Source organism: Theropithecus gelada, chromosome 12, assembly GCF_003255815.1.
Source record: "Theropithecus gelada isolate Dixy chromosome 12, Tgel_1.0, whole genome shotgun sequence".
NCBI lineage: Eukaryota > Metazoa > Chordata > Mammalia > Primates > Cercopithecidae > Theropithecus > Theropithecus gelada.
Genome location: NC_037680.1, coordinates 72,412,020 through 72,435,236, shown reverse-complemented (window position 1 = coordinate 72,435,236; position 23,217 = coordinate 72,412,020). Strand labels below are relative to the sequence as shown.

The 23,217-nt window shown below is 38.5% G+C and overlaps 1 protein-coding gene across 1 annotated transcript in view; it reads left to right on the top strand.

Annotated features, from left to right (window-relative positions):
• Window positions 1–23,217, top strand: part of DNAH7 (dynein axonemal heavy chain 7) — a 340,938-nt gene that overhangs the window by 105,417 nt on the left and 212,304 nt on the right. Inside the window, exons 18-19 of the mRNA XM_025404220.1 lie at window positions 6,245–6,930; window positions 9,624–9,810. Of these exons, the coding sequence (XP_025260005.1) occupies window positions 6,245–6,930; window positions 9,624–9,810 (873 nt within the window). The remainder of the gene's footprint in view (window positions 1–6,244; window positions 6,931–9,623; window positions 9,811–23,217) is intronic.

Sequence of the window (23,217 nt, the reverse complement as noted above, 5' to 3'; positions counted from 1 at the left end):
TGCCCTACAAGAGCTCCTGAAGGAAGCACTAAACATGGAAAGGAATAACTGGTACCAGCCACTGCAAAAACATGCCAAAATGTAAAGACCATCGATGCTAGGAAGACACTGCATCAACTAATGAGCAGAATAACCAGCTAACATCATAATGAGAGGCTCAAGATCACACATAACAATATTAACCTTAAATGTAAATGGGCTAAATGGTCCAATTAAAAGACACAGACTGGCAAATTGGATAAAGAGTCAAGACCCATCAGTGTGCTGTATTCAGGAGACCCATCTCGCATTCAGAGACACACATAGGCTCAAAATAAAAGGATGGAGGAAGATCGACCAAGCAAGTGGAAAACAAAAAAAGGCAGGGGTTGCAATCCTAGTCTCTGATAAAACAGACTTTAAACCAACAAAGATCAAAAGAGACAAAGAAGGCCATTACATAATGGTAAAGGGATCAATGCAACAAGAAGAGCTAACTATCCTAAATATATAAGCACCCAATACAGGAGCACCCAGATTCATAAAGCAAGTCCTTAGAGACTTACAAAGAGACTTAGACTCCCATACAATAATAATGGGAGACTTTAACACCCCACTGTCAACATTAGACAGATCAATGAGACAGTTAACAAGGATATCCAGGAATTGAACTAAACTCTGCACCAAGTGGACCTAATAGACATCTACAGATCTCTCCACCCCAAATCAACAGAGCATACATTCTTCTCAGCACTACATCACACTTATTCCAAAATTGACCACATAAGTGAAAGTAAAGCACTCCTCAGCAAATGTAAAAGAAGAGAAATTATAACATACTGTCTTTCAACCACAGTGCAATCAAACTAGAACTCAGGATGAAGAAACGCAATCAAAACCGCTCAACTACATGCAAACTGAACAACCTGCTCCTGAATGACTACTAGGTACATAACAAAATGAAGGCAGAAATAAAGATGTTCTTTGAAACCAATGAGAACAAAGATACAACATACCAGAATCTCTGGGACATATTTAAAGCAGTGTGGAGAGGGAAATTTATAGCACTAAATGCACACAAGAGAAAGCAGGAAAGATCTAAAATTGACACTCTAACATCACAATTAAAAGAACTAGAGAAGCAAGAGCAAACACATTTAAAAGCTAGCAGAAGGCAAGAAATAACTAAGATCAGAGCAGAACTGAAGGAGATAGAGACAAAAAACCCTTCAAAAAATCAATGAATCCAGGAGCTGGTTTTTTGAAAAGATCAACAAAATCGATAGACTGTTAGCAAGACTAATAAAGAAGAAAAGAGAGAAGAATCAAATAGATGCAATAAAAAGTGATAAAGGGGATATCACCACCAATCCCACAGAAATACAAACTACCATCAGAGAATACTATAAACACCTCTATGCAAATAAACTAGAAAACCTAGAAGAAATGGATAAATTCCTGGACACATACACCCTCCCAAGACTAAAGCAGGAAAAAGTTGAATCCCTGAATAGACCAATAACAGGCTCTGAAATTGAGGCAATAATTAATAGCCTATTAACCAAACAAAGTCCAGGACTAGCCGGATTCACAGCTGAATTCTACCAGAGGTACAGGGAGGAGCTGGTACTATTCCTTCTGAAACTATTCCAATCAATAGAAAAAGAGGGAATCCTCCCTAACTCATTTTATGAGGCCAGCATCATCCTGATACCAAAGCCTGGCAGAGACACAACAAAAAAAGAGAATTTTAGACCAATATCCCTGATGAACATCGATGCAAAAATCCTCAATAAAATACACACTGAATACAGCAGCATATCGAAAAGCTTATCCACCTTGATCAAGTGGGCTTCACCCCTGGGATGCAAGGCTGGTTCAACATACGGAAATCAGTAAACATAATCCATCATATAAACAGAACCAAAGACAAAAACCACATGATTATCTCAATAGATGCAGAAAAAGCCTTTGACAAAATTCAACAGCCCTTCATGCTAAAAACTCTCAATAAATTTGGTATTGATGGAACATATCTCAAAATAATAAGAGCTATTTATGACAAACCCACAGCCAATAGCATACCGAATGGGCAAAACCTGGAAGCATTCCCCTTGAAAACTGGCACAAGACAGGGATGCCCTCTCTCACCACTCCTATTCAACATAGTGTTGGAAGTTCTGGCCAGGGCAATCAGGCAAGAGAAAGAAATAAAGGGTTTTCAATTAGGAAAAGAGGAAGTCAAATTGTCCCTGTTTGCAGGTGACATGATTGTATATTTAGAAAACCCCATCATCTCAGCCCAAAATCTCCTTAAGCTGATAAGCAACTTCAGCAAAGTCTCAGGATACAAAATCAATGTGCAAAAATCACAAGCATTCATATACACCAATAACAGACAAACAGAGAGCCAAATCATGAATGAACTTCCACTCACAATTGCTTTAAAGAGAATAAAATACCTAGGAATCCAATTTACAAGGGATGTGAAGGACCTCTTCAAGGAGAACTACAAACCACTGCTCAGTAAAATAAAAGAGGACACAAACAAATGGAAGAACATTCCATGCTCATGGATAGGAAGAATCAATATCGTGAAAATGGCCATACTGCCCAAGGTAATTTATAGATTCAATGCCATCCCCATTAAGCTACCAATGACTTTCTTCACAGAATTATAAAAAACTACTTTAAAGTTCGTACGGAACCAAAAAAGAGCCCACATTGCCAAGACAATCCTAAGCCAAAGAACAAAGCTGGAGGCATCACGCTACCTGACTTCAAGCTTTACTACAAGGTTATAGTAACCAAAACAGCATGGTACTGGTACCAAAACAGAGATGTAGACCAATGGAACAGAACAGAGCCCTCAGAAATAATACCACACATCTACAACCATCTGATCATGACAAACCTGACAAAAACAAGAAATGGGAAAAGGATTCCCTATTTAATAAATGGTGCTGGGAAAACTGGCTAGCCATAAGTAGAAAGCTGAAACTGGACCCCTTCCTTATACCTTATACAAAAATTAATTCAAGATGGCTTAGAGACTTAAATGTTAGACCTAAAACCATAAAAACCCTAGAAGAAGACCTAGGCAATACCATTCAGGACATAGGCATGGGCAAGGACTTCATGTCTAAAACACCAAAACCAATGGCAAGAAAAGCCAAAATTGACAAATGGAATCCACTTAAACTAAGAGCTTGTGCACAGCAAAAGAAACTACCATCAGAGTGAACAGGTAACCTACAGAATGGGAGAAAAATTTTTGCAATCTACTCATCTGACAAAAGGCTAGTATCCAGAACCTACAAAGAACTCAAACAAATTTACAAGAAAAAAACAACCCCCTCAAAAAGTGGGCAAAGAATATGAGCAGACACTTCTGAAAAAGAAGACATTCATACAGCCAACAGACACATGAAAAAATGCTCATCATCACTTGTCATCAGAGAAATGCAAATCAAAACCACAATGAGATACCATCTCACACCAGTTAGAATGGCGATCATTAAAAAGTCAGGAAACAACAGGTGCTGGTGAAGATGTGGAGAAATAGGAACACTTTTATAGTGTTGGTGGGACTGTAAACTAGTTCAACCATTGTGGAAGACAGTGTGGTGATTCCTCAAGGATGTAGAACTAGAAATACCATTTGACTCAGCCATCCCATTACTGGATATATACCCAAAGGATTATAAATCATGCTGCTATAAAGACACATGCACATGTATGTTTATTGCAACACTACTCACAATAGCAAAGACTTGGAATCAACCCAGATGTCCATCAATGACAGACTGGATTAAGAAAATGTGGTGCATATACACCATGGAATATTATGTAGCCATAAAAAAGGATGAGTTCATGTCCTTTGTAGGGATATGGATGCAGCTGGAAACCATCATTCTCAGCAAACTATTACAAGAACAGAAAATCAAACTCCACATGTTCTCACTCATAGATGGGAGTTGAACAATGAGAACACTTGGACCCAGGAAGGGGAACATCACACACCGGGGCCTGTTGTGGGGTGGGGGTAGTGGGGAGGGATAGCATTAGGAGATATACCTAATGTAAATGATAAATTAATGGGTGCAGCACTCCAATATGGCACATGTATACATATGTAACAAACCTGCACATTGTGCACATGTACCCTAGAACATAAAGTATAATTTAAAAAAATAAAAATAAATTAATTTTAAAAACCAAAGGAAATGTGGTATCTGTACACAATGGAGTACTATTCAGCCATAACAGATAACGAGATTCTGTCATTTGCAACAATATTGATGGAACTGGAAGTCATTATATTAAGTGAAATATGCCGGGCACAGAAAGACAAACTTTGCATGTTCCCACTTAACTTGTGTGAGCTAAAAAGTTAAACATTGAATTCATGGAGAAAGAGAGTAGAAGAATGGTTACCAAAAGCTGGGAAGGGTAGTGGTGGGGTAGGAGGTAAGTGGGAAAGTTTAGTGAGTACAAAAAATAGTAAGAATAAATAAGATCTGGTATTTGTCAATAATAATTTAATTGCACATTTAAAAATAACCAAAGCAGGGCCAGGCGTGGTGGCTTACACTTGTAATCCCATCACTTTGGTAGGCCAAGGCAAGGCAGATCACTTGAGCCAAGGAATTTGAGACCAACCTGAGCAACATGGCGAAAACCTATCTCCACTAAAATTACAAAAATTGGCCAGGCATGGTGGCACGTGCCTGTAGTCCCAGCTATTTGGGAGGCTGAGGTGGGAGGATCATTTGAGCCCAGGAAGTTGAGGCTGCAGTGAGCCAATATCTTGCCACTACACTCCAGCCTGGGTGACAGAGTGAGACTCTGTCTCAAAAACAAACAAAAAACCAAAAGTGTATAATTGGATTGTTTATAACATGCAGGATAAATGTTTGGGGGATGGATACCCCATTTAACATGTGATTATTAGGCATTGTATACCTCTATCAAAATATCTCATGTATACCATAAGTATATACACCTACTTCTGTGTACCCACAAATATTTTTTAAAAACTGAGGCCACTGAAATTTTAAGTAACCTCATAACCGATGTATCTAGCTAATGAACACTTTCCAGTGCTCTTCTCAACTGTCCATGTCCTCACATACTTCACAACTAAACTAAGAGTAAGTGTTCAAGACTGAACTCGAGCTTCATTTTCTTTACAGAAACATCTGTGACTGCAGTATTTCAGCACTCTCTCTCAACTCTGGGTGTTAGCATTTTATATTATATTTTATTGATTTTAAATAGTTATTTCTCTGAGATGTCTTTTCTATTGCTTTATATTATTATTATTGAAAAATTAGTTAAATTTTCACCTATGTATATCTTTTCCCCTGAGCTGGATTACTAACTCCTTGGAGTTAGTATTTTACAATATAATACTTTTTTCTGTTTTCCACAGTACCTAACACAATGCTGTGTATATTAAAAAGTACTTTAGTTCTTATTAACTAAAGAATGATGCTGTATCCTCAATGTGTCTGAACAGACAACTTTTTCTTTATATATGTAAATGTGTATTAACTCTTTTAACTAACATAACCAGACATTGTTCTCTGAAGACTGTAATAAAAAAGAAATAGGGGAATGCTATTCAGCCTTAAAGGGGAAAAAAATGGGAAATCCTGTCATTTGTAACAACATGGATAAACCTGGAGCACTTATGTCAAATATGCTAGGAACAGAAAGACAAATACCACATTATCTCTATTATAGTGGATCTAAAAAAAATTAAACTCATAGAAGCAGAGAGTAGAATGATGCCTACAGGGGTGGGGCTGGTGGGCAGTGGGGATTGGGGAAGATGTTGGTCAAAGGATAAAAAATTTTAGGAATACGTTTAAGGTATCTATTGTACAAATTGATGACTACAGCTAATAGCAACGTATTATATACCTGAACATTGCTAAGAGAGTAGATTGTGTAGTGTTCTCTTTACCAAAAAAAGTGTGTGAGGTAGTATATGTTAATTGGTTTTATTTACCCATTCCATAATATATACATTTTCTCGAAACATGTTGTGTACCATAAATATATACATTTTTGTCAATTGAAAAAAGAAATTAAAAAGGAAAATGAGATTGCTGCTCAGTTTTTCTAGATTATTGAAGTTTAACTTCAGGGTTTAGTAAGGTTTTTTTGGCTCACATTTGAAATAGATACTTAATAAAACTTAATTTGCAGTATCATTCACTTTCAAAATAACTAATATATTCAATACCTGTCCTTTCAGATTGAGCAGTTTAATGCTGAAGAGGAAGCATTTGGTTGGCTACCATCTGTATATCCTCAACGTAAAAAAATCCAAGATGGCTTGAACCCTTATCTTCGTCTTTATGAAACTGCTGTCGAATTTAGCAGCAAATATAGAACATGGACTGAAGGGCCATATCACAAAGTGAATCCAGACCAAGTAGAAGCAGATATTGGAAATTACTGGAGAGGATTATATAAACTGGAGAAAACCTTTCATGATTCTCCATATGCATTGGCAATGACAAAAAAAGTAAGATCAAAGGTGGAAGATTTCAAGCAGCACATTCCTCTCATTCAAGTGATCTGTAATCCTGGTTTGCGCCCCAGGCACTGGGAGGCCATGTCTGCCATTGTTGGTTACCCTTTGCAGCCATCAGATGACTCCACGGTCTTCTCCTTTTTAGACATGAATCTGGAACCATATCTAGACAGATTTGAAGGTATTAGCGAAGCAGCTAGCAAAGAATATTCTCTTGAAAAGGCGATGGAGAAGATGATTACTGAATGGGATGCAGTGGAATTTGTCATCCATTCTTATAGAGAAACTGGGACATTTATTTTGGCATCAGTTGATGACATTCAGATGTTGTTGGATGACCATATTGTTAAAACACAAACTATGCGAGGATCTCCTTTCATTAAGCCTTATGAAAAACAAATGAGGTAAAGTGACATTTATATGGCAATGTTTATGCTCTGTTACCAAAATCACTTGTATTTAATGTAAAGCTCCTTTGAGAATTATTTCACCCTTAATATCTCATGCTTAATATTTTATTTCTTTTCAGAATTGATTCTGCATTCCATACTTAGCATTTAATACTAAATATTTAAGATCTTTAAATATTTAAAGATATAATCAATGGCTTCATTGCTATTGGAAGATTGCTCATTCTTTGCTATCATCTTAATGGTTTATTAACTTCTATATTCATAACAAAGACAGTGGACAGTCAACATCCAGATATTTGTTTTTATTGCCTACAATATGATCTTATTTTTTAACTCTCAAAAAATAATTTTGTATCTGTGAACTGAAGATAATTTTATTTTTAAAATATATTAGCTTGTCATAGAGGATTGCTGAATATCTATTGTAATTTCTACTCATATGCATGAAGGATGGCAAATAAGTGAAAAAGAATGAAACTATAATTTTAGTTTGGGATTTTTAAGCATCATACACAGCCAATTAAAGTAAGCCTAGCTGTCAATGTTTCCAGTTTTTGTAATTTACATTAAGCAGGCTATATATTACCTTTAAAAAACAGAGTCCATCAAAATCAGACTACTGTCTTCAGTGGATTTTCATGGCAAGGGAATGCTAACAGCTTGGTAGTATCTGCCTCTGGTGACTTAGGTGTTGTCATACACTTGGGCATATTCTGACTGGCCTTGGCTCATTCTCTGGTCATTCTGCCTCCTGCCAGCTTGCTCCAGAATGCACATTAAGACAAGAATTTTTGAACTGCTCTGAAAGTGGTACATCTAGATTCCATTTTAAGGGACTATGCATGATATCATTACCTGCTTGGAAATTTTCTGAATCAGACAAAAATTGGATAGAAAAAGAGGAAGAACAACAAAAGAAAACAGAAGCATTGAGGTTTTTTTGTGCAAAGAAGTTAAACAAATTCACTGATAAGCATTGAAATAAAAATATTTTAGAAAGACATCTGAAAATCCCTGGTTAGTTGGCAAACTCATTAACATTTGTTTGTTTTAAAGATCTAAAATCACAGAACACTGCTTAAATGATGAGTAATATGTTAATATACGTAAGACTACGCCACATCTAAGTTCTGTTGCTATTTAATTTAATTAATTAATTAATTTGAGATGGAGTCTTGCTCTGTTACCCAGGCTGGAGTGCAGTGGCACGATCTCAGCTCCCTGCAACCTCCGCCTCCCGGATTCAAGCGAAGTTCTGTTGCTATTAATAAATCATTCTTCCTTATGACTATGTTATCTCTGATAGCAGAGTAATTACAAATGTCTGAGTTCAAATCTTGGCTCTATTGTTTGTTTTCTGGCTAAACTTGAGCCTGGCAGTTGCCTCTATGTGCCTTAGTCTCTTCATTGATAAACAGATGTTACGATGACCCTACCTCATAGAGTTGACATGATGATGGAGTAAACACATAGAGACCTCAGAACTGTGCTTGTAAAATTATTAGTTTATGGAGTAATTATATTTATTCTTGAGGAAATTAAATCATTATGTGTATTCTCTATATTTAGAAATGAACTGATAACCTATTGTAAATTTAAATATTCCACCTTCTCATGAATGCTACACTATTTTGGAGTATGTAGATTTTTCTTTAAATGCCAGTTACATTTTATAAATTGAAATACAATTGACCCTTGAACAATTTAGGGTTTTAGGGGTGCTGAATCCCCACGCAGTTGAAAATCTGCATATAACTTTTGACTCCTCAAAACCTTAACTACAAATAGCCTACTGTTAACCAGAAACCTTACAAATAACATAACGCATACTTTGAATGTTACATGTATTATATACTATATTCTTATAATAAAGTAAGCTGGAGAAAAGGAAATGTTAAGAAAATCATGAGACAAATATATTTACTATTCATTAAGTGGCAGTGGGTCATCATGAAGATCTTCATCCTCGTCATCTTCATGTTGAGTATACTGAAGAGGAGGAGGAGGAAGAGGAGGGATTGGTCTTGTTGTCTCAGGGATGGCAGAAGCAGAAGAGGTGGAGAGGGTGGAAGGGGAGCCAGGAGAATCAGGCAAAGTCCATGTAACCTTTATTGAAAAAAATCCGTGTAAAAGTGGACCTACACAGTTGAAACCTGTGTTGTTGAAGGGTCAACTATATTTTAGAAATAAAGGCTTTATTCTAGAAATAAGGGGCCCAAATTTGGGGGAAAAAAGAGCATTGAAGGAAAGGAGTATTGGATGTAACTATCATTCCTCAGAAGCTCAGAGTATCCTTGATTGGGAATACCTTTACTGTCAATAAAATCTCATTTTTCAATTTGTACTCTCTAGTCATGGAACTAGATAGCAGAAAGGTTTATTTCTATGATGTATACAGAAACCAGCCCAACAGTAGGTAAGTATATCTTAACATGTATATCTGTATAAGCATAAATGTTATATTATTATCTTTAAACATATTTTGTAGAACAAATCTAGTGATTTATCTTTAAATGCAACTAGATGAATGGAAATTGGAATATTATATACATTATATACAAGGTTATATACAGTTGTATAACATTATATACAAGATTGACAGTCTAGTTGTGGTTTTGAATTTTGTCATTTGAAACATTTGCTTGGTTTGCTGTCAATAAGAGCCACTGTGTTTTGCTTCTCAGAGAATGGGAGGGCAAGCTCCTACTGCTTCAGGAGATTCTGGATGAATGGCTCAAGGTCCAAGCCACGTGGCTGTATCTGGAGCCCATTTTCAGTTCTCCAGACATTATGTCTCAGATGCCTGAGGAAGGCAGACGATTTACAGCTGTGGATAAGACATGGAGAGATATAATGAGAACTGTCATACAGGTAGGTGAAAAAATCTCCAAAAATGCCATTATTTGGTTGAAGTGACATGATTTGTGTTTTCAGAAATCCATATAAACCATTATTGTTTCCAATAAGCCATTATCTGTTTCACATGTACATTGTCTTTTCAGCTATTATTTTAGAATGCCAGGAGCAGAAAATGTTGCAAGCAAAAGTAGATATTTTGTCCTGATTACTCCTTGAAGTCCAAATTGAAATTTGCATTGTTTAACAACCTTTGGTTCTATTATTGATTCTTATCTGATACTCTGGTAGGAAGACACTGTACGAGGTACTTGCTGACTCCGTCTATTGTGTGGCTGTCTTGTTACGGAATACAACCCACTGAAACTCACTGTGGTGCACAAATGTCAGTATGCCAACGACTCAACACGTTTTTCTGGTAGGGACCTAAAAACAGATGAGTTGCAAAGATAAATATATCTAAAAAGTTCAATAAATGCAAATAAGATACAGTAAAGAAAGAAAAATACACAAATACTGTGGAGGAGAACTTATAATTTAAACTAAAGAGAGAATTTAATAAAAACTGGTAACACTAAAAAAAAGTACCTTTTGTGTTCAATTCAGAGGACTTTTTTTTTTTTTTTTTTTTTTTTTTATTTGAGACGGAGTCTCGCCCTGTCACCCAGGCTGGAGTGCAGTGGTGCAATCTAGGCTTACTGCAACCTTTGCCTCCCAGGCTCAAGTGATTCTCCTGCCTCAGCCTCTCGAGTAACTGAGATTACAGTCATGTGCCACCATGCCCAGCTAATTTTTGTATTTTTGGTAGAGACGGGGTTTCACCACGTTGGCCAGGCTGGTCTTGATCTCTTGACCTCAAGTGATCCACCCATCTCGGCCTTCCAAAGTGCTGGGATTACAGGCATAAGCCACTGTGGCTGGCAGAATACATTTATTTACTGCCTCAGAAGCATGGTTGTGTGTCATTAAATATTAAAATAGAAAAAAGTTAGTTATTAAATCATATCATTAAATGAATATAAACTTCTGCATTGGTATTTTGATAAAATATAATACTATAAGGTAGGATAAGTATTATCTTAAAAATGTCCTACCCTGAAATAGAAATATGCATATCTTTATTGTTATTTAAACTTTAAGAGCTGTTACTATAATCCAAAATGTTGATAATACTGTATTGACGTCAACTATATGATTTGATAGGATAATATTCAGAAAGATGGACATGGTTTTATTTATTTAATCTTTACCTCGTTTATATAATAGTACCTGAAATAAATCTTTTTATAAACCAAACCTTTGTGAAATTAATCACACTGGAATTAATTCCATATTTAAAGAACCCATTAGTAAGTTGCTTTGTAACACAATCATCTCTAATTAATTTACGTCAGAAATTCAGTCTTTTATATATAGTTTCCTTATGGCAGTGCAAAATCCTCATAATATGGATATATTTTCGTTAGGAAGGTGATGAAGGAGAATTTTTTTGTTGTTTAAAAAAGCAAAAAGTAGTAGAGACGGGGGGCGCCCAAGATGGCGAAATAGGAACAGCTCAAGCCTCCAGCTCCCAGCGTGAGCAACACAGAAGATGGGTGATTTCTGCATTTTCAACTGAGATAGCAGGTTCATCTCACTGGGGCATGTCAGACAGTCGGTGCTGGTCAGCAGGTGCAGCCCGACCAGCGCGAGCTGAAACAGGGCGAGGCATCACCTCACCTGGGAAGCTCAAGGGGCAAGGGAATTCTTTTCCCTAGCCAAGGGAAACTGAGCCACACAACACCTGGAAAATTGGGTAACTCCCACCCTAATACTGCACTTTACCGAGGATCTTAGCAAATGGCACACCAGGAGATTTAATCCCACACCTGGCCTGGAGGGTACCATGCCCACGGAGCCTCCTTCCTTGAGAACACAGCAGTCTGAGATCTAACTGCAAGACAGCAGCAAGGCTGCATAAGGGATGCACTAAACATCGAAAGGAATAACTGGTACCAGCCACTGCAAAAGCATGCCAAAATGTAAAGACCATCGATGTTAGGAAGAAACTGCATCAGCTAATGAGCAGAATAACCAGCTAACATCATAATGACAGGATCAAGTTCACACATAACAATATTAACCTTAAATGTAAATGGGCTAAATGGTCCAATTAAAAGACACAGACTGGCAAATTGGATAAAGAGTCAGACCCATCAGTGTGCTGTATTCAGGAGACCCATCTCATGTGCAAACACACACATAGGCTCAAAATAAAGGGATGGAGGAAGATCGACCAGCAAATGGAGAACAAAAAAAAGCAGGGGTTGCAATCCTAGTCTCTGATAAAACAGACTTTAAACCAACAAAGATCAAAAGAGACAAAGAAGGCCATTACATAATGGTAAAGGGATCAATTCATCAGGAAGAACTAACTATCCTAAATATATATGCACCCAATACAGGAGCACCCAGATTCATAAAGCAGGTCCTTAGAGACTTACAAAGAGACTTAGACTCCCATGCAATAATAATGGGAGACTTTAACACCCCACTGTTAACATTAGACAGACCAACGAGACAGAAAGTTAACAAGGATATCCAGAAATTGAACTCAACTCTGCACCAAGTGGACCTAATAGACATCTACAGAACTCTCCACCCCAAATAAACAGAATATACATTCTTCTCAGCACCATATCACACTTATTCCAAAATTGAGCACATAGTTGGAGGTAAAGCACTCCTCAGCAAATGTAAAAAACCAGAAATTATAACAAACTCTCAGACCACAGTGCAATCAAACTAGAACTAAGGACTAAGAAACTCAATCAAAACTGCTCAACTGCTTGGAAACTGACCCGCCTGCTCCTGAATGGCTACTGGGTAAATAACAAAATGAAGGCAGAAATAAAGATGTTCTTTGAAACCAATGAGAACAAAGATACAACATACCAGAATCTCTGGGACACATTTAAAGCAATGTGTAGAGGGAAATTTATAGCACTACATGCCCACAAGAGAAAGCAGGAAAGATCTAAAATTGACACCCTAACATCACAATTGAAAGAACTAGACAAGCAAGAGCAAATACATTCAAAAGTTAGCAGAAGGCAAGAAATAACTAAGATCAGAGCAGAAATGAAGGAGATAGAGACACAAAAAACCCTTCAAAAAATCAATGAATCCAGGAGCTGGTTTTTTGAAAAGATCAACAAAATTGGTAGAGTTTTAGCAAGACTAATAAGAAAAGAGAGAAGAATCAAATAGATGCAATAAAAAATGATAAAGGGGATATCACCACCAATCCCACAGAAATACAAACTACCATCAGAGAATACCATAAACACCTCTATGCAAATAAACTAGAAAACCTAGAAGAAATGGATAATTTCCTGGACACTTACAGTCTCCCAAGACTAAGCCAGGAAGAAGTTGAATCCCTGAATAGACCAATAGCAGGCTCTGAAATTGAGGTAATAATTAATAGCCTACCAACCAAATAAAGTCCAGGACCAGACAGACAGATTCACAGCTGAATTCTACCAGAGGTACAAGGAGGAGCTAGTACCATTCCTTCTGCTATTCCAATCAATAGAAAAAGAGGGAATCCTCCCTAACTCATTTTATGAGGCCAACATCATCCTGATACCAAAGCCTGGCAGAGATACAACAAAAAAAGAGAATTTTAGACCAATATCCCTGATGAACATCGATGCAAAAATTCTCAATAAAATACTGGCAAACTGAATCCAGCAGCACATCAAAAAGCTTATCCACCATGATCAAGTGGGCTTCATCCCTGGGATGCAAGGCTGGTTCAACATACGGAAATCAGTAAACATAATCCAGAATATAATCAGACCCAAGACAAAAACCACATGATTATCTCAATAGATGCAGAAAAGGCCTTTGACAAAATTCAACAGCCCTTCATGCTAAAAACTCTCAATAAATTTGGTATTGATGGAACATATCTCAAAATAATAAGAGCTATTTATGACAAACCCACAGCCAATAGCATACCGAATGGGCAAAAACTGGAAGCATTCCCTTTGAAAACTGGCACAAGACAGGGATGCCCTCTCTCACCACTCCTATTCAATATAGTGTTGGAAGTTCTGGCTGGGGCAATCAGGCAAGAGAAAGAAATAAAGAGTATTCAGTTAGGAAAAGAAGAAGTCAAATTGTCCCTGTTTGCAGATGACATGATTATATATTTAGAAAACCCCATTGTCTCAACCCAAGATCTCCGTAAGCTGATAAGAAACTTCAGCAAAGTCTCAGGATACAAAATCAATGTGCAAAAATCACAAGCATTCTTATACACCAGTAACAGACAAACAGAGAGCCAAATCATGAATGAACTCCCATTCACAATAGCTTCAAAGAGAATAAAATACCTAGGAATCCAACTTACAAGAGAAGTAAAGGACCTCTTCAAGGAGAACTACAAACCACTGCTCAGTGAAATAAAAGAGGACACAAACAAATGAAGAACATACCATGCTCATGGATAGGAAGAATCAATATTGTGAAAATGGCCATACTGCTCAAGGTAATTTATAGATTCAATGCCATTCCCATTAATCTACCAATGACTTTCTTCACAGAATTGGAAAAAACTACTTTAAAGTTCATATGGAACCAAAAAAGAGCCCACATTGCCAAGACAATCCTTAGCCAAAGAACAAAGCTGGAGGCATCACGCTACCTGACTTCAAACTATACTACAAGGCTACAGTAACCAAAACAGCATGGTACTGGTACCAAAACAGAGATATAGACCAATGGAACAGAACAGAGTCCTCAGAAATAATGCCACACATCTACAACCATCTGGTCTTTACAAACCTGACAAAAAGAAGAAAAGGGGAAAGGATTCCCTATTTAATAAATGGTACTGGGAAAATTGGCTAGCCATAAGTAGACGCTGAAACTGGATCCTTTCCTTACTCCTTATATGAAAATTAATTCCAGATGGATTAGAGACTTAAATGTTAGACCTAAAACCATAAAAACCCTAGAAGAAAACCTAGGTAATACCATTCAGGACACAGGCATGGGCAAGGACTTCATGTCTAAAACACCAAAAGCAATGGCAACAAAAACCAAAATTGACAAATGAGATCTAATTAAACTAAAGAGCTCCTGCACAGCAAAAGAAATTACCATCAGAGTGAACAGGCAACCTACAGAATGGGAGAAAAATTTTTGCAATGTACTCATCTGACAAAGGGCTATTATCCAGAACCTACAAAGAACTCAAACAAATTTACAAGAGAAAAACAACCCCATCAAAAAGTGGGCAAAGGATATGAACAGATACTTCTCAAAAGAAGACATTCATACAGCCAACAGACACATGAAAAAATGCTCATCATCACTGGCCATCAGAGAAATGCAAATCAAAACCACAATGGGATACCATCTGACACCAGTTAGAATGGCAATCATTACAAAATCAGGAAACAACAGGTGCTGGAGAGGATGTGGAGAAATAGGAACACTTTTACACTGTTGGTGGAACTGTAAACTAGTTCAACCATTGTGGAAAACAGTATGGCGATTCCTCAAGGATCTAGAACTAGAAATACCATTTGACCCAGGCATCCCGTTACTGGGTGTACACCCAAAGGATTATAAATCATGCTGCTATAAAGACACATGCACACATATGTTTATTGCAGCACTATTCACAATAGCAAAGACTTGGAATCATCCCAAATGTCCATCAATGACAGACTGGATTAAGAAAATGTGGCACATATACACTATGGAATACTATGCAGCCATATAAAAGGATGAGTTCATGTCCTTTGTAGGGACATGGATGCAGCTGGAAACCATCATTCTCAGCAAACTATCTCAAGAACAGAAAACCAAACACCACATGTTCTCACTCATAGGTGGGAATTGAACAATGAGATCACTTGGACACAGGAAGGGGAACATCGCACACCAGGGCCTATTGTGGGGAGAGGGTTGAGGGGAGGGATAGCATTAGGAGATATAGGTAATGTAAATGACGAGTTAATGGGTACAGCACACCAATATGGCACATGTATACATATGTAACAAACCTGTGTGTTGTGCACGTGTACACTAAAACTTAAAGTATAATAATAATCAAAAAAGGGCAAAAAAAAGCAAAAAGTAGATACTTGTATTCTTTTAGTTAATATATTTAAGAAATTAAATTCTTTTTTAATATGTAATCAAAATACTCTTCAAAATTCCATATTGCTAAGAAATTTTATAGATATCTCAGGTCCTTGAAAGGGCAGCTATGTTGGGCCTTGTAAATAATGGAGGCATATTTTTATCCTATAAAACCACTGGAAACAAACAAAAACATTACTTACCCTCATTTCTTTTTTTTTTTTGAGACGGAGTCTCACTCTGTCACCCAGGCTGGAGTGCAGTGGCACGACCTCCACTCACTGCAAGCTCCGCTGCCTCCCAGGTTAACGCCATTCTCCTGCCTCAACCTCCCTAGAAGCTGGGACTACAGGCACCAGCCACCATGCCTGGCTAATTTTTTTGTATTTTCAGTAGAGGCGGGGTTTCACTGTGTTCGCAAGGATAGTCTCGATCTCCTGACGTCGTGATCCGCCCACCTTGGCCTCCCAAAGTGCTGGGATTATAGACGTGAGCCACCGCACCCGGCCACTTACCCTCATTTCTAAATAAATAGGTATTTTCTGTTGGGGAGGGGAGAGTAACACTTCATTTACTTTTGCTTAAGACTTGATTGTCTTTCTCATCTGCTTTGCATTTTCTCTTTCTCCATATATTAGTATTCAGGGAAGCTTTGGCTCATGCTCTCCAAAGAGCTGAAAATAAACATATACCCATATTCTCTTAGGAAGTCTAATTAGATGATGTGTATAGTAGAGGCCACTGGATTAATTGCTTGGTACATAAGGTTATTGCCTTCATTCTTAGGAGTTCCTAATAAACGTTCTTTTAAAAACCTCAGAGGCTAAAAATGGGACATAAATACTATTGTTAATGTAACTGGCTTACAGTGTAAACAAAGCTGCTGGGAAGTTCCAACGGGGTAGAGCCCACTGTGGTTTGGCATGGCCGCTGTAGCCAGACTGTCTCTGTAGAGTCCTCCTCTCTGGGCAGGGCATCTCTGAAAGAAACGCAGCAACCCCAGTCAGGAGCTTATAGATAAAACTCCTGTCTCCCTGGGACAGAGCACCCATGGGAAGGGGTGGCTGTGGGCACAGCTTCAGCAGACTTAAACTTTCCTGCCTGCTGGCTCTGAAGAGAACAGTGGATCACCCAGCACAGCGCTTGAGCTCTGCTAAGGGACAGACTGCCTTCTCAAGTGGGCCCCTGACCCCTGTGCCTCCTGACTGGGAGATACCTCCCAACAGGCGTCAACAGACACCCCATACAGGAGAGCTCCATCTGGCTGGCATCTGGCAGGTGCCCCTCTGAGACGAAGCTTCCAGAGGAAGGGATAGGCAGCAATCTTTGCTGTTCTGCAGCCTCTGCTGGTGATACCCAGGCAAACAGAGTCTGGAGTTGAACTTCAGCAAACTCCAGCAGACCTGCAGCAGACGGCCCTGACTATTAGAAGGAAAACCAACAAACAGAAAGGAATAGCATTAACATCCACAAAAAGGGCATCCACACAAAAACCCTATCCGAAGGTCACCAGCATCAAAGATCAAAGGTCAAAGGTAGATAAACCCACGAATATGAGGAAAAACCAGTGCAAAAGGGCTGAAAGTTCCAAAAACCAGAATGCCTCTTCTCCTCCAAAGGATTACAACTCCTTGCCAGCAAGGGAACAACACTGGACCGAGAATGAGTTTCACAAATTGACAGAAGTAGGCTTCAGAAGGTAGGTAGTAAACTCCTCCAAGCTAAAGGAGCATGTTCTAACCCAATGCAAGGAAACTAAGAACCTTGAAAAAAGGTTAGACAAATTGCTAACTAGAATAACCAGTGTAGAGAAGAACATAAATGACCTGATGGAGCTGAAAAACACAGCACAAGAACTTCGTGAAGCATACAGAAGTATCAATAGCCAAATTGATCAAGTGGAAGAAAGGATGTCAGAGATTGAAGAGCAACTTAATGAAATAAAGCGTGAAGACAAGATTAGAGAAAAAGAATGAAAAGGAGAGAACAAAGCCTTCAAGAAATATGGGACTACGTGAAAAGACCAAACCTACACGTTTGATTGGTGTACCTGAAAGTGATGGGGAGAATGGAACCAAGTTGGAAAACAGTCTTCAGGATATTATCCAGGAGAACTTCCCCAACCTAGCAAGACAGGCCAACATTCAAATTCAGGAAATACAGAGAATACCACAAAGATACTCCTTGAGAAAAGCAACCCCAAGACACATAATCGTCAGATTCATCACGGTTGAAATGAAGGAAAAAATGTTAAGGGCAGCCAGAGAGAAAGGTCGAGTTAACCGCAAAGGGAAGCCCCTTGAACTGACAGCAGATCTCTCTGCAGAAACCCTCCAAGCCGGAAGAGAGTAGGGACCAATATACAACATTCTTAAAGGAAAGAATTTTCAACCTAGAATTTTATATCCAGCCAAGCTAAGCTTCATAAGAGAAGGATAAATAAAATCCTTTACAGACAAGCAAATGCTGAGAGATTTTGTCACCACCAAGCCTGCCTTACTAGAGCTCCTGAAGGAAGCACTAAATGTGGAAAGAAACAACTAGTATCAGCCACTGCAAAAACATACCAGATTGTAAAGATCATCGACACTACGAAGAAACTGCATCAACTAACGGGCCGAATAACCAGCTAGAATCGTAATGACAGGATCAAATTCACACATAACAATATTAACCTTAAATGTAAGCGGGTTAAATGCCCCAATTAAAAGAAACAGACTGGCACATTGGATAAAGAGTCAACACCCATTGGTGTGGTATATTCAGGAGACCCATCTCATGTGCAAACACACACAGAGGCTCAAAATAAAGGGATGGAGGAATATTAACCAAGCAAATGGAAAGAAAAAAAAAAGAGGTTGCAATCCTAGTCTCTGATAAAACAGACTTTAAACCAACAAAGATTGAAAGAGACAAAGAAGAGTATTACATAATGGTAAAGGGATCAATGCAACAAGAAGAGCTAACTATCCTAAATATATGTGTGCCCAATATAGAAGCACCCAGATTCATAAAGCAAGTTCTTAGAGACCTAAAAAGAGACTTGGACTCCCACACAATAATAGTGGGAGAGTTTAACACCCCACCATATTAGACAGATCAACAAGACAAAAAATTAACAAGGATATTCAGGACTTTAACCCAGCTCTGGACCAAGCAGACCTGATAGACATCTACAGAACTCTCTGCCCCAAATCAACAGAATATGCATTCTTCTCAGTACCACATCACACTTACTCTACATTTGACCACATAATTGGAAGTAAAACACTCCTCAGCAAATGCAAAAGAACAGAAATCATAACAGTCTCTCAGACCATGGTGCAATCAAATCAGAACTCAGGATTAAGAAACTCACTTAAAACCACACAACTACATGGAAACTGAACAACCTGCTCCTGAATGACTACTGGGTAAATAATTAAGGCAGAAATAAATGAGTTATTTGAAGCCAATGAGAACAAAGACACAACATACCAGAATCTCTGGGATACAGGTAAAGTAGTGTTTAGAGTGAAATTTATACCACTAAATGCCCACAGGAGAAAGTGGCAAAGATCTAAAATTGACACCCTAACATCACAATTTAAAGAACTAGAGAACCAAGAGCAAACAAATTCAAAAGCTAGCAGAAGACAAGAAATAACTTAGATCAGAGCAGAACTGAAGGAGATAGAGACACAAAAAATCCTTCAAAAAAATAAAAATGAATCCAGGAGCTGGTTTTGTGTGTGTGTGTTTTTGTTTTGTTTTGTTTTGTTTTGTTTTGTTTTGTTGAGACGGACTCTCACTCTGTCGCCTAGGCTGGAGTACAGTGGCGCCATCTCGGCTCGCTGCAAGCTCCGCCTCCTGGGTTCACTCCGTTCTCCTGCCTTAGCCTCCCGAGTAGCTGGGACTACAGGCACCTGCCACCATGCCTGGCTAATTTAGTTTTTGTATTTTTAGTAGAGACGGGGTTTCACCATGTTAGCCAGGATGGTCTCCATCTCTTGACCTTGTGATCTGCCTGCCTTGGCCTCCCAAAGTGCTGGGATTACAGGCGTGAGCCACCACGCCCAGCCAGGAGCTAGTTTTTTGAAAAGATTAACAAAATAGATAGACTGCTAGCCAGATTGATGAAGAAGAAAAGAGAGAAGAATAAATAGACACAATAAAAGAAATGATAAAGGGGATATCACCACCGGCCCCACAGAAATGCAAACTACCGTCACAGAGAATACTATAAATACCTCTACGCAAATAAACTACAAAACCTGGAAGAAATGGATAAATTCCTGGACACATACACCATCCCAAAACTAAACCAGGAAGAAGTTGAATCCCTGAATAGACTAATAACAAGTTCTGAAATTGAGGCAGTAATTAATAGCTTATTAACCAAAAAAAGCCCAGGAACAGATTTACAACCGAATTCTACCAGAGGAGTGCAAAGAGGAGCTGGTACCACTCCTTTTGAAACTATTCCAAAGAATAGAAAAAGAGGGATTCCCCCCTAACCCATTTTATGAGGCCAGCATCATCCTGATACCAAGACCTGGCAGAGACACAACAAAAAAAGAAAATTTCAGGCCAATATCCCTGATGAACATTGATACGAAAATCCTCAATAAAATACTAGCAAACTGAATCCAGCAGCACATCAAAAAGCTTATCCACCATGATCAAGTCAGTTTCATCCCAGGGATGCAAGGCTGATTCAACATACACAAATCAGTAAACGTAATCCATCGCATAAACAGAACCAAAGACAAAAACCACATGATTATCTCAATAGATGCAGAAAAGGCCTTTGATAAAATTCAACACGACTTTATGCTAAAAACTCTCAATAAACTAAGTATTGATGGAACGTTTTTCAAAATAATAAGATATTTATGACAAACCCACAGCCAATATCATACTGAATGGGCAAAACCTGGAAGCATTCCCTTTGAAAACTGGCACAAGACAAATATGCCCTCTCTCACCACTCCTATTCAACATAGGATTGGAAGTTCTGGCCAGGGTAATCAGGCAAGAGAAAGAAAGAAAGAGTAAGCCAGGCGCAGTGGCTTATGCCTGTAATCTCAGCACTTTGGGAGGCTGAGGCGGGTGGATCACCTGTGGTCAGGAGTTTGCGACCAGCCTGACCAACAAAGTGAAACTCCATCTCTACTAAAAATACAAAAATTAACCAGGTGTGGTGGCGCGTGACTGTAGTCCCAGCTCTTCAGGAGGCTAAGACAGGAGAATTGCTTGAACCCAGGAGGCAGAGGTTGCAGTGAACTGATGTTGCGCCACTGCACTCCAGCCAGGGCGATGGAGTGAGACTCCATCTCAATCAATCAATCAATCAATCAATCAATCCATAGTATTCAAATAGGAAAGAGGAAGTCAGATTGTCTCTGTTTGCAGATGACATGATTGTATATTTAGAAAAATCCATCGTCTCAGCCCCAAATCTCCTTAAGCTGATAAGCAACTTCAGAAAAGTCTCAGGATAAAAAATCAATGTGCAGAAATCACAAGCATTCCTATATACCAATGATAGACAAACAGCCAAATCATGAGTGAACTCCCATTCACAATTGCTACAAAGAGAATAAAATACCTAAGAATACAACTTACAAGGGATGTGAAGGACCTCTTCAAGGAAAACTACAAACCACTGCTCAAGGAAGTAAGAGAAGACACAAACAAATGGAAAAACATTCCATGCTCATGGATAGGAAGAATCAGTATCGTGAAAATGGTCCTACTGCCCAAAGTGATTAATAGAGTCAATGCTGTTCTCATCAAGCTACCATTGACTTTCTTCAAGAATTAGAAAATACCACTTTAAATTTCGTATGGAACCAAAAAAGAGTCTTTATAGCCAAGACAATCCTAATCAAAAAGAACAAAGCAAGAGGCATCACACTGCCTGACTTCAAACTATGCTACAAGGCTACAGTAATCAAAACAGCATGGTACTGGAACCAGAACAGCATGGTACTGCTACCAAAACAGAGATCTAGACCAATGGAACAGAATAGAGACCTCAGAAATCACACCACACATCTACAACCATCTGATCTTTGACAAACCTGACAAAAACGAGCAATGAGGAAAGGATTCCCTATTTAATAAATGGTGTTGGGAAAACTGGCCAGCCACGTGCAGAAAACAGAAACTGGACCCCTTCCTTACACCTTATACAAAAATTAACTCAAGATGGATTAAAGACTTAAACATAAAACCTAAAACCATAAAAGCCCTAGAAGAAAACCTAGGCAATACTATTCAGGACATAGGCATGGGCAAGGACTTCATGACTAAAACACCAAAAGCAATGTCAACAAAAGCCAAAATTGACAAATGGGATCTAATTAAAGAGCTTCTGCACAGCAAAATAAACTATCATCAGAGGGAACAGGCAACCTACAGAATGTGAGAAAATTTTTGCAATCTGTCCATCTGACAAAGGGCTAATATCCAGAATCTACAAGGAACTTAAGCCAATTTACAAGAAAAAAACAGCCCCATCAGAAAGTGGGCAAGGAATGTGAACAGACACTTCTCAAAAGAAGACATTTATGCGGCCAACAAACATATGAAAAAAAAAGCTTATTATCACTGGTTGTTAGAGAAATGCGAATCAAAACCACAATGAGATACCATCTCACACCAGTTAGAATGGCGATCATCAAAAAATCAGGAAACAATAATGCTGGAGAGGCTGTAGAGAAATAGGAACACTTTTACACTGCTGGTGGGAGTGTAAATTAGTTCAACTATTGTGGAAAACAGTGTGGCGATTCCTCAAGGATCTAAGACCAGAAATACCATTTGACCCAGCAATCCCATTACTGGGTATGTACCAAAAGGATTATAAATCATTTTGCTATAAAGACACATGCACACCTATGTTTATTGCAGCACTGTTCACAATAGCAAAGACTTGGAACCAACCCAAATGTCCATCAATGATAGACTGGATAAAGAAAATGTGGCACATATACACCATGGAATACTATGCAGCCATAAAAAATGATGAGTTCATGTCCTTTACAGGGACATGAATGAAACTGGAAACTATCATTTTCAGCAAACTAACACAGGAACAGAAAACCAAACACCACATGTTCTCACTCATAAATGGGAGTTGAAAAATGAGAACACATGGACACAGGGAGGGGAACATCACACACCGGGGCCTGTTGGGGGATTGGGGGCTAGGGGAGAGATAGCATTAGGAGAAATACCTAATGTAGATGATGGATTGATAGGTGCAGCAAACCACCATGGCACATATATACCTAT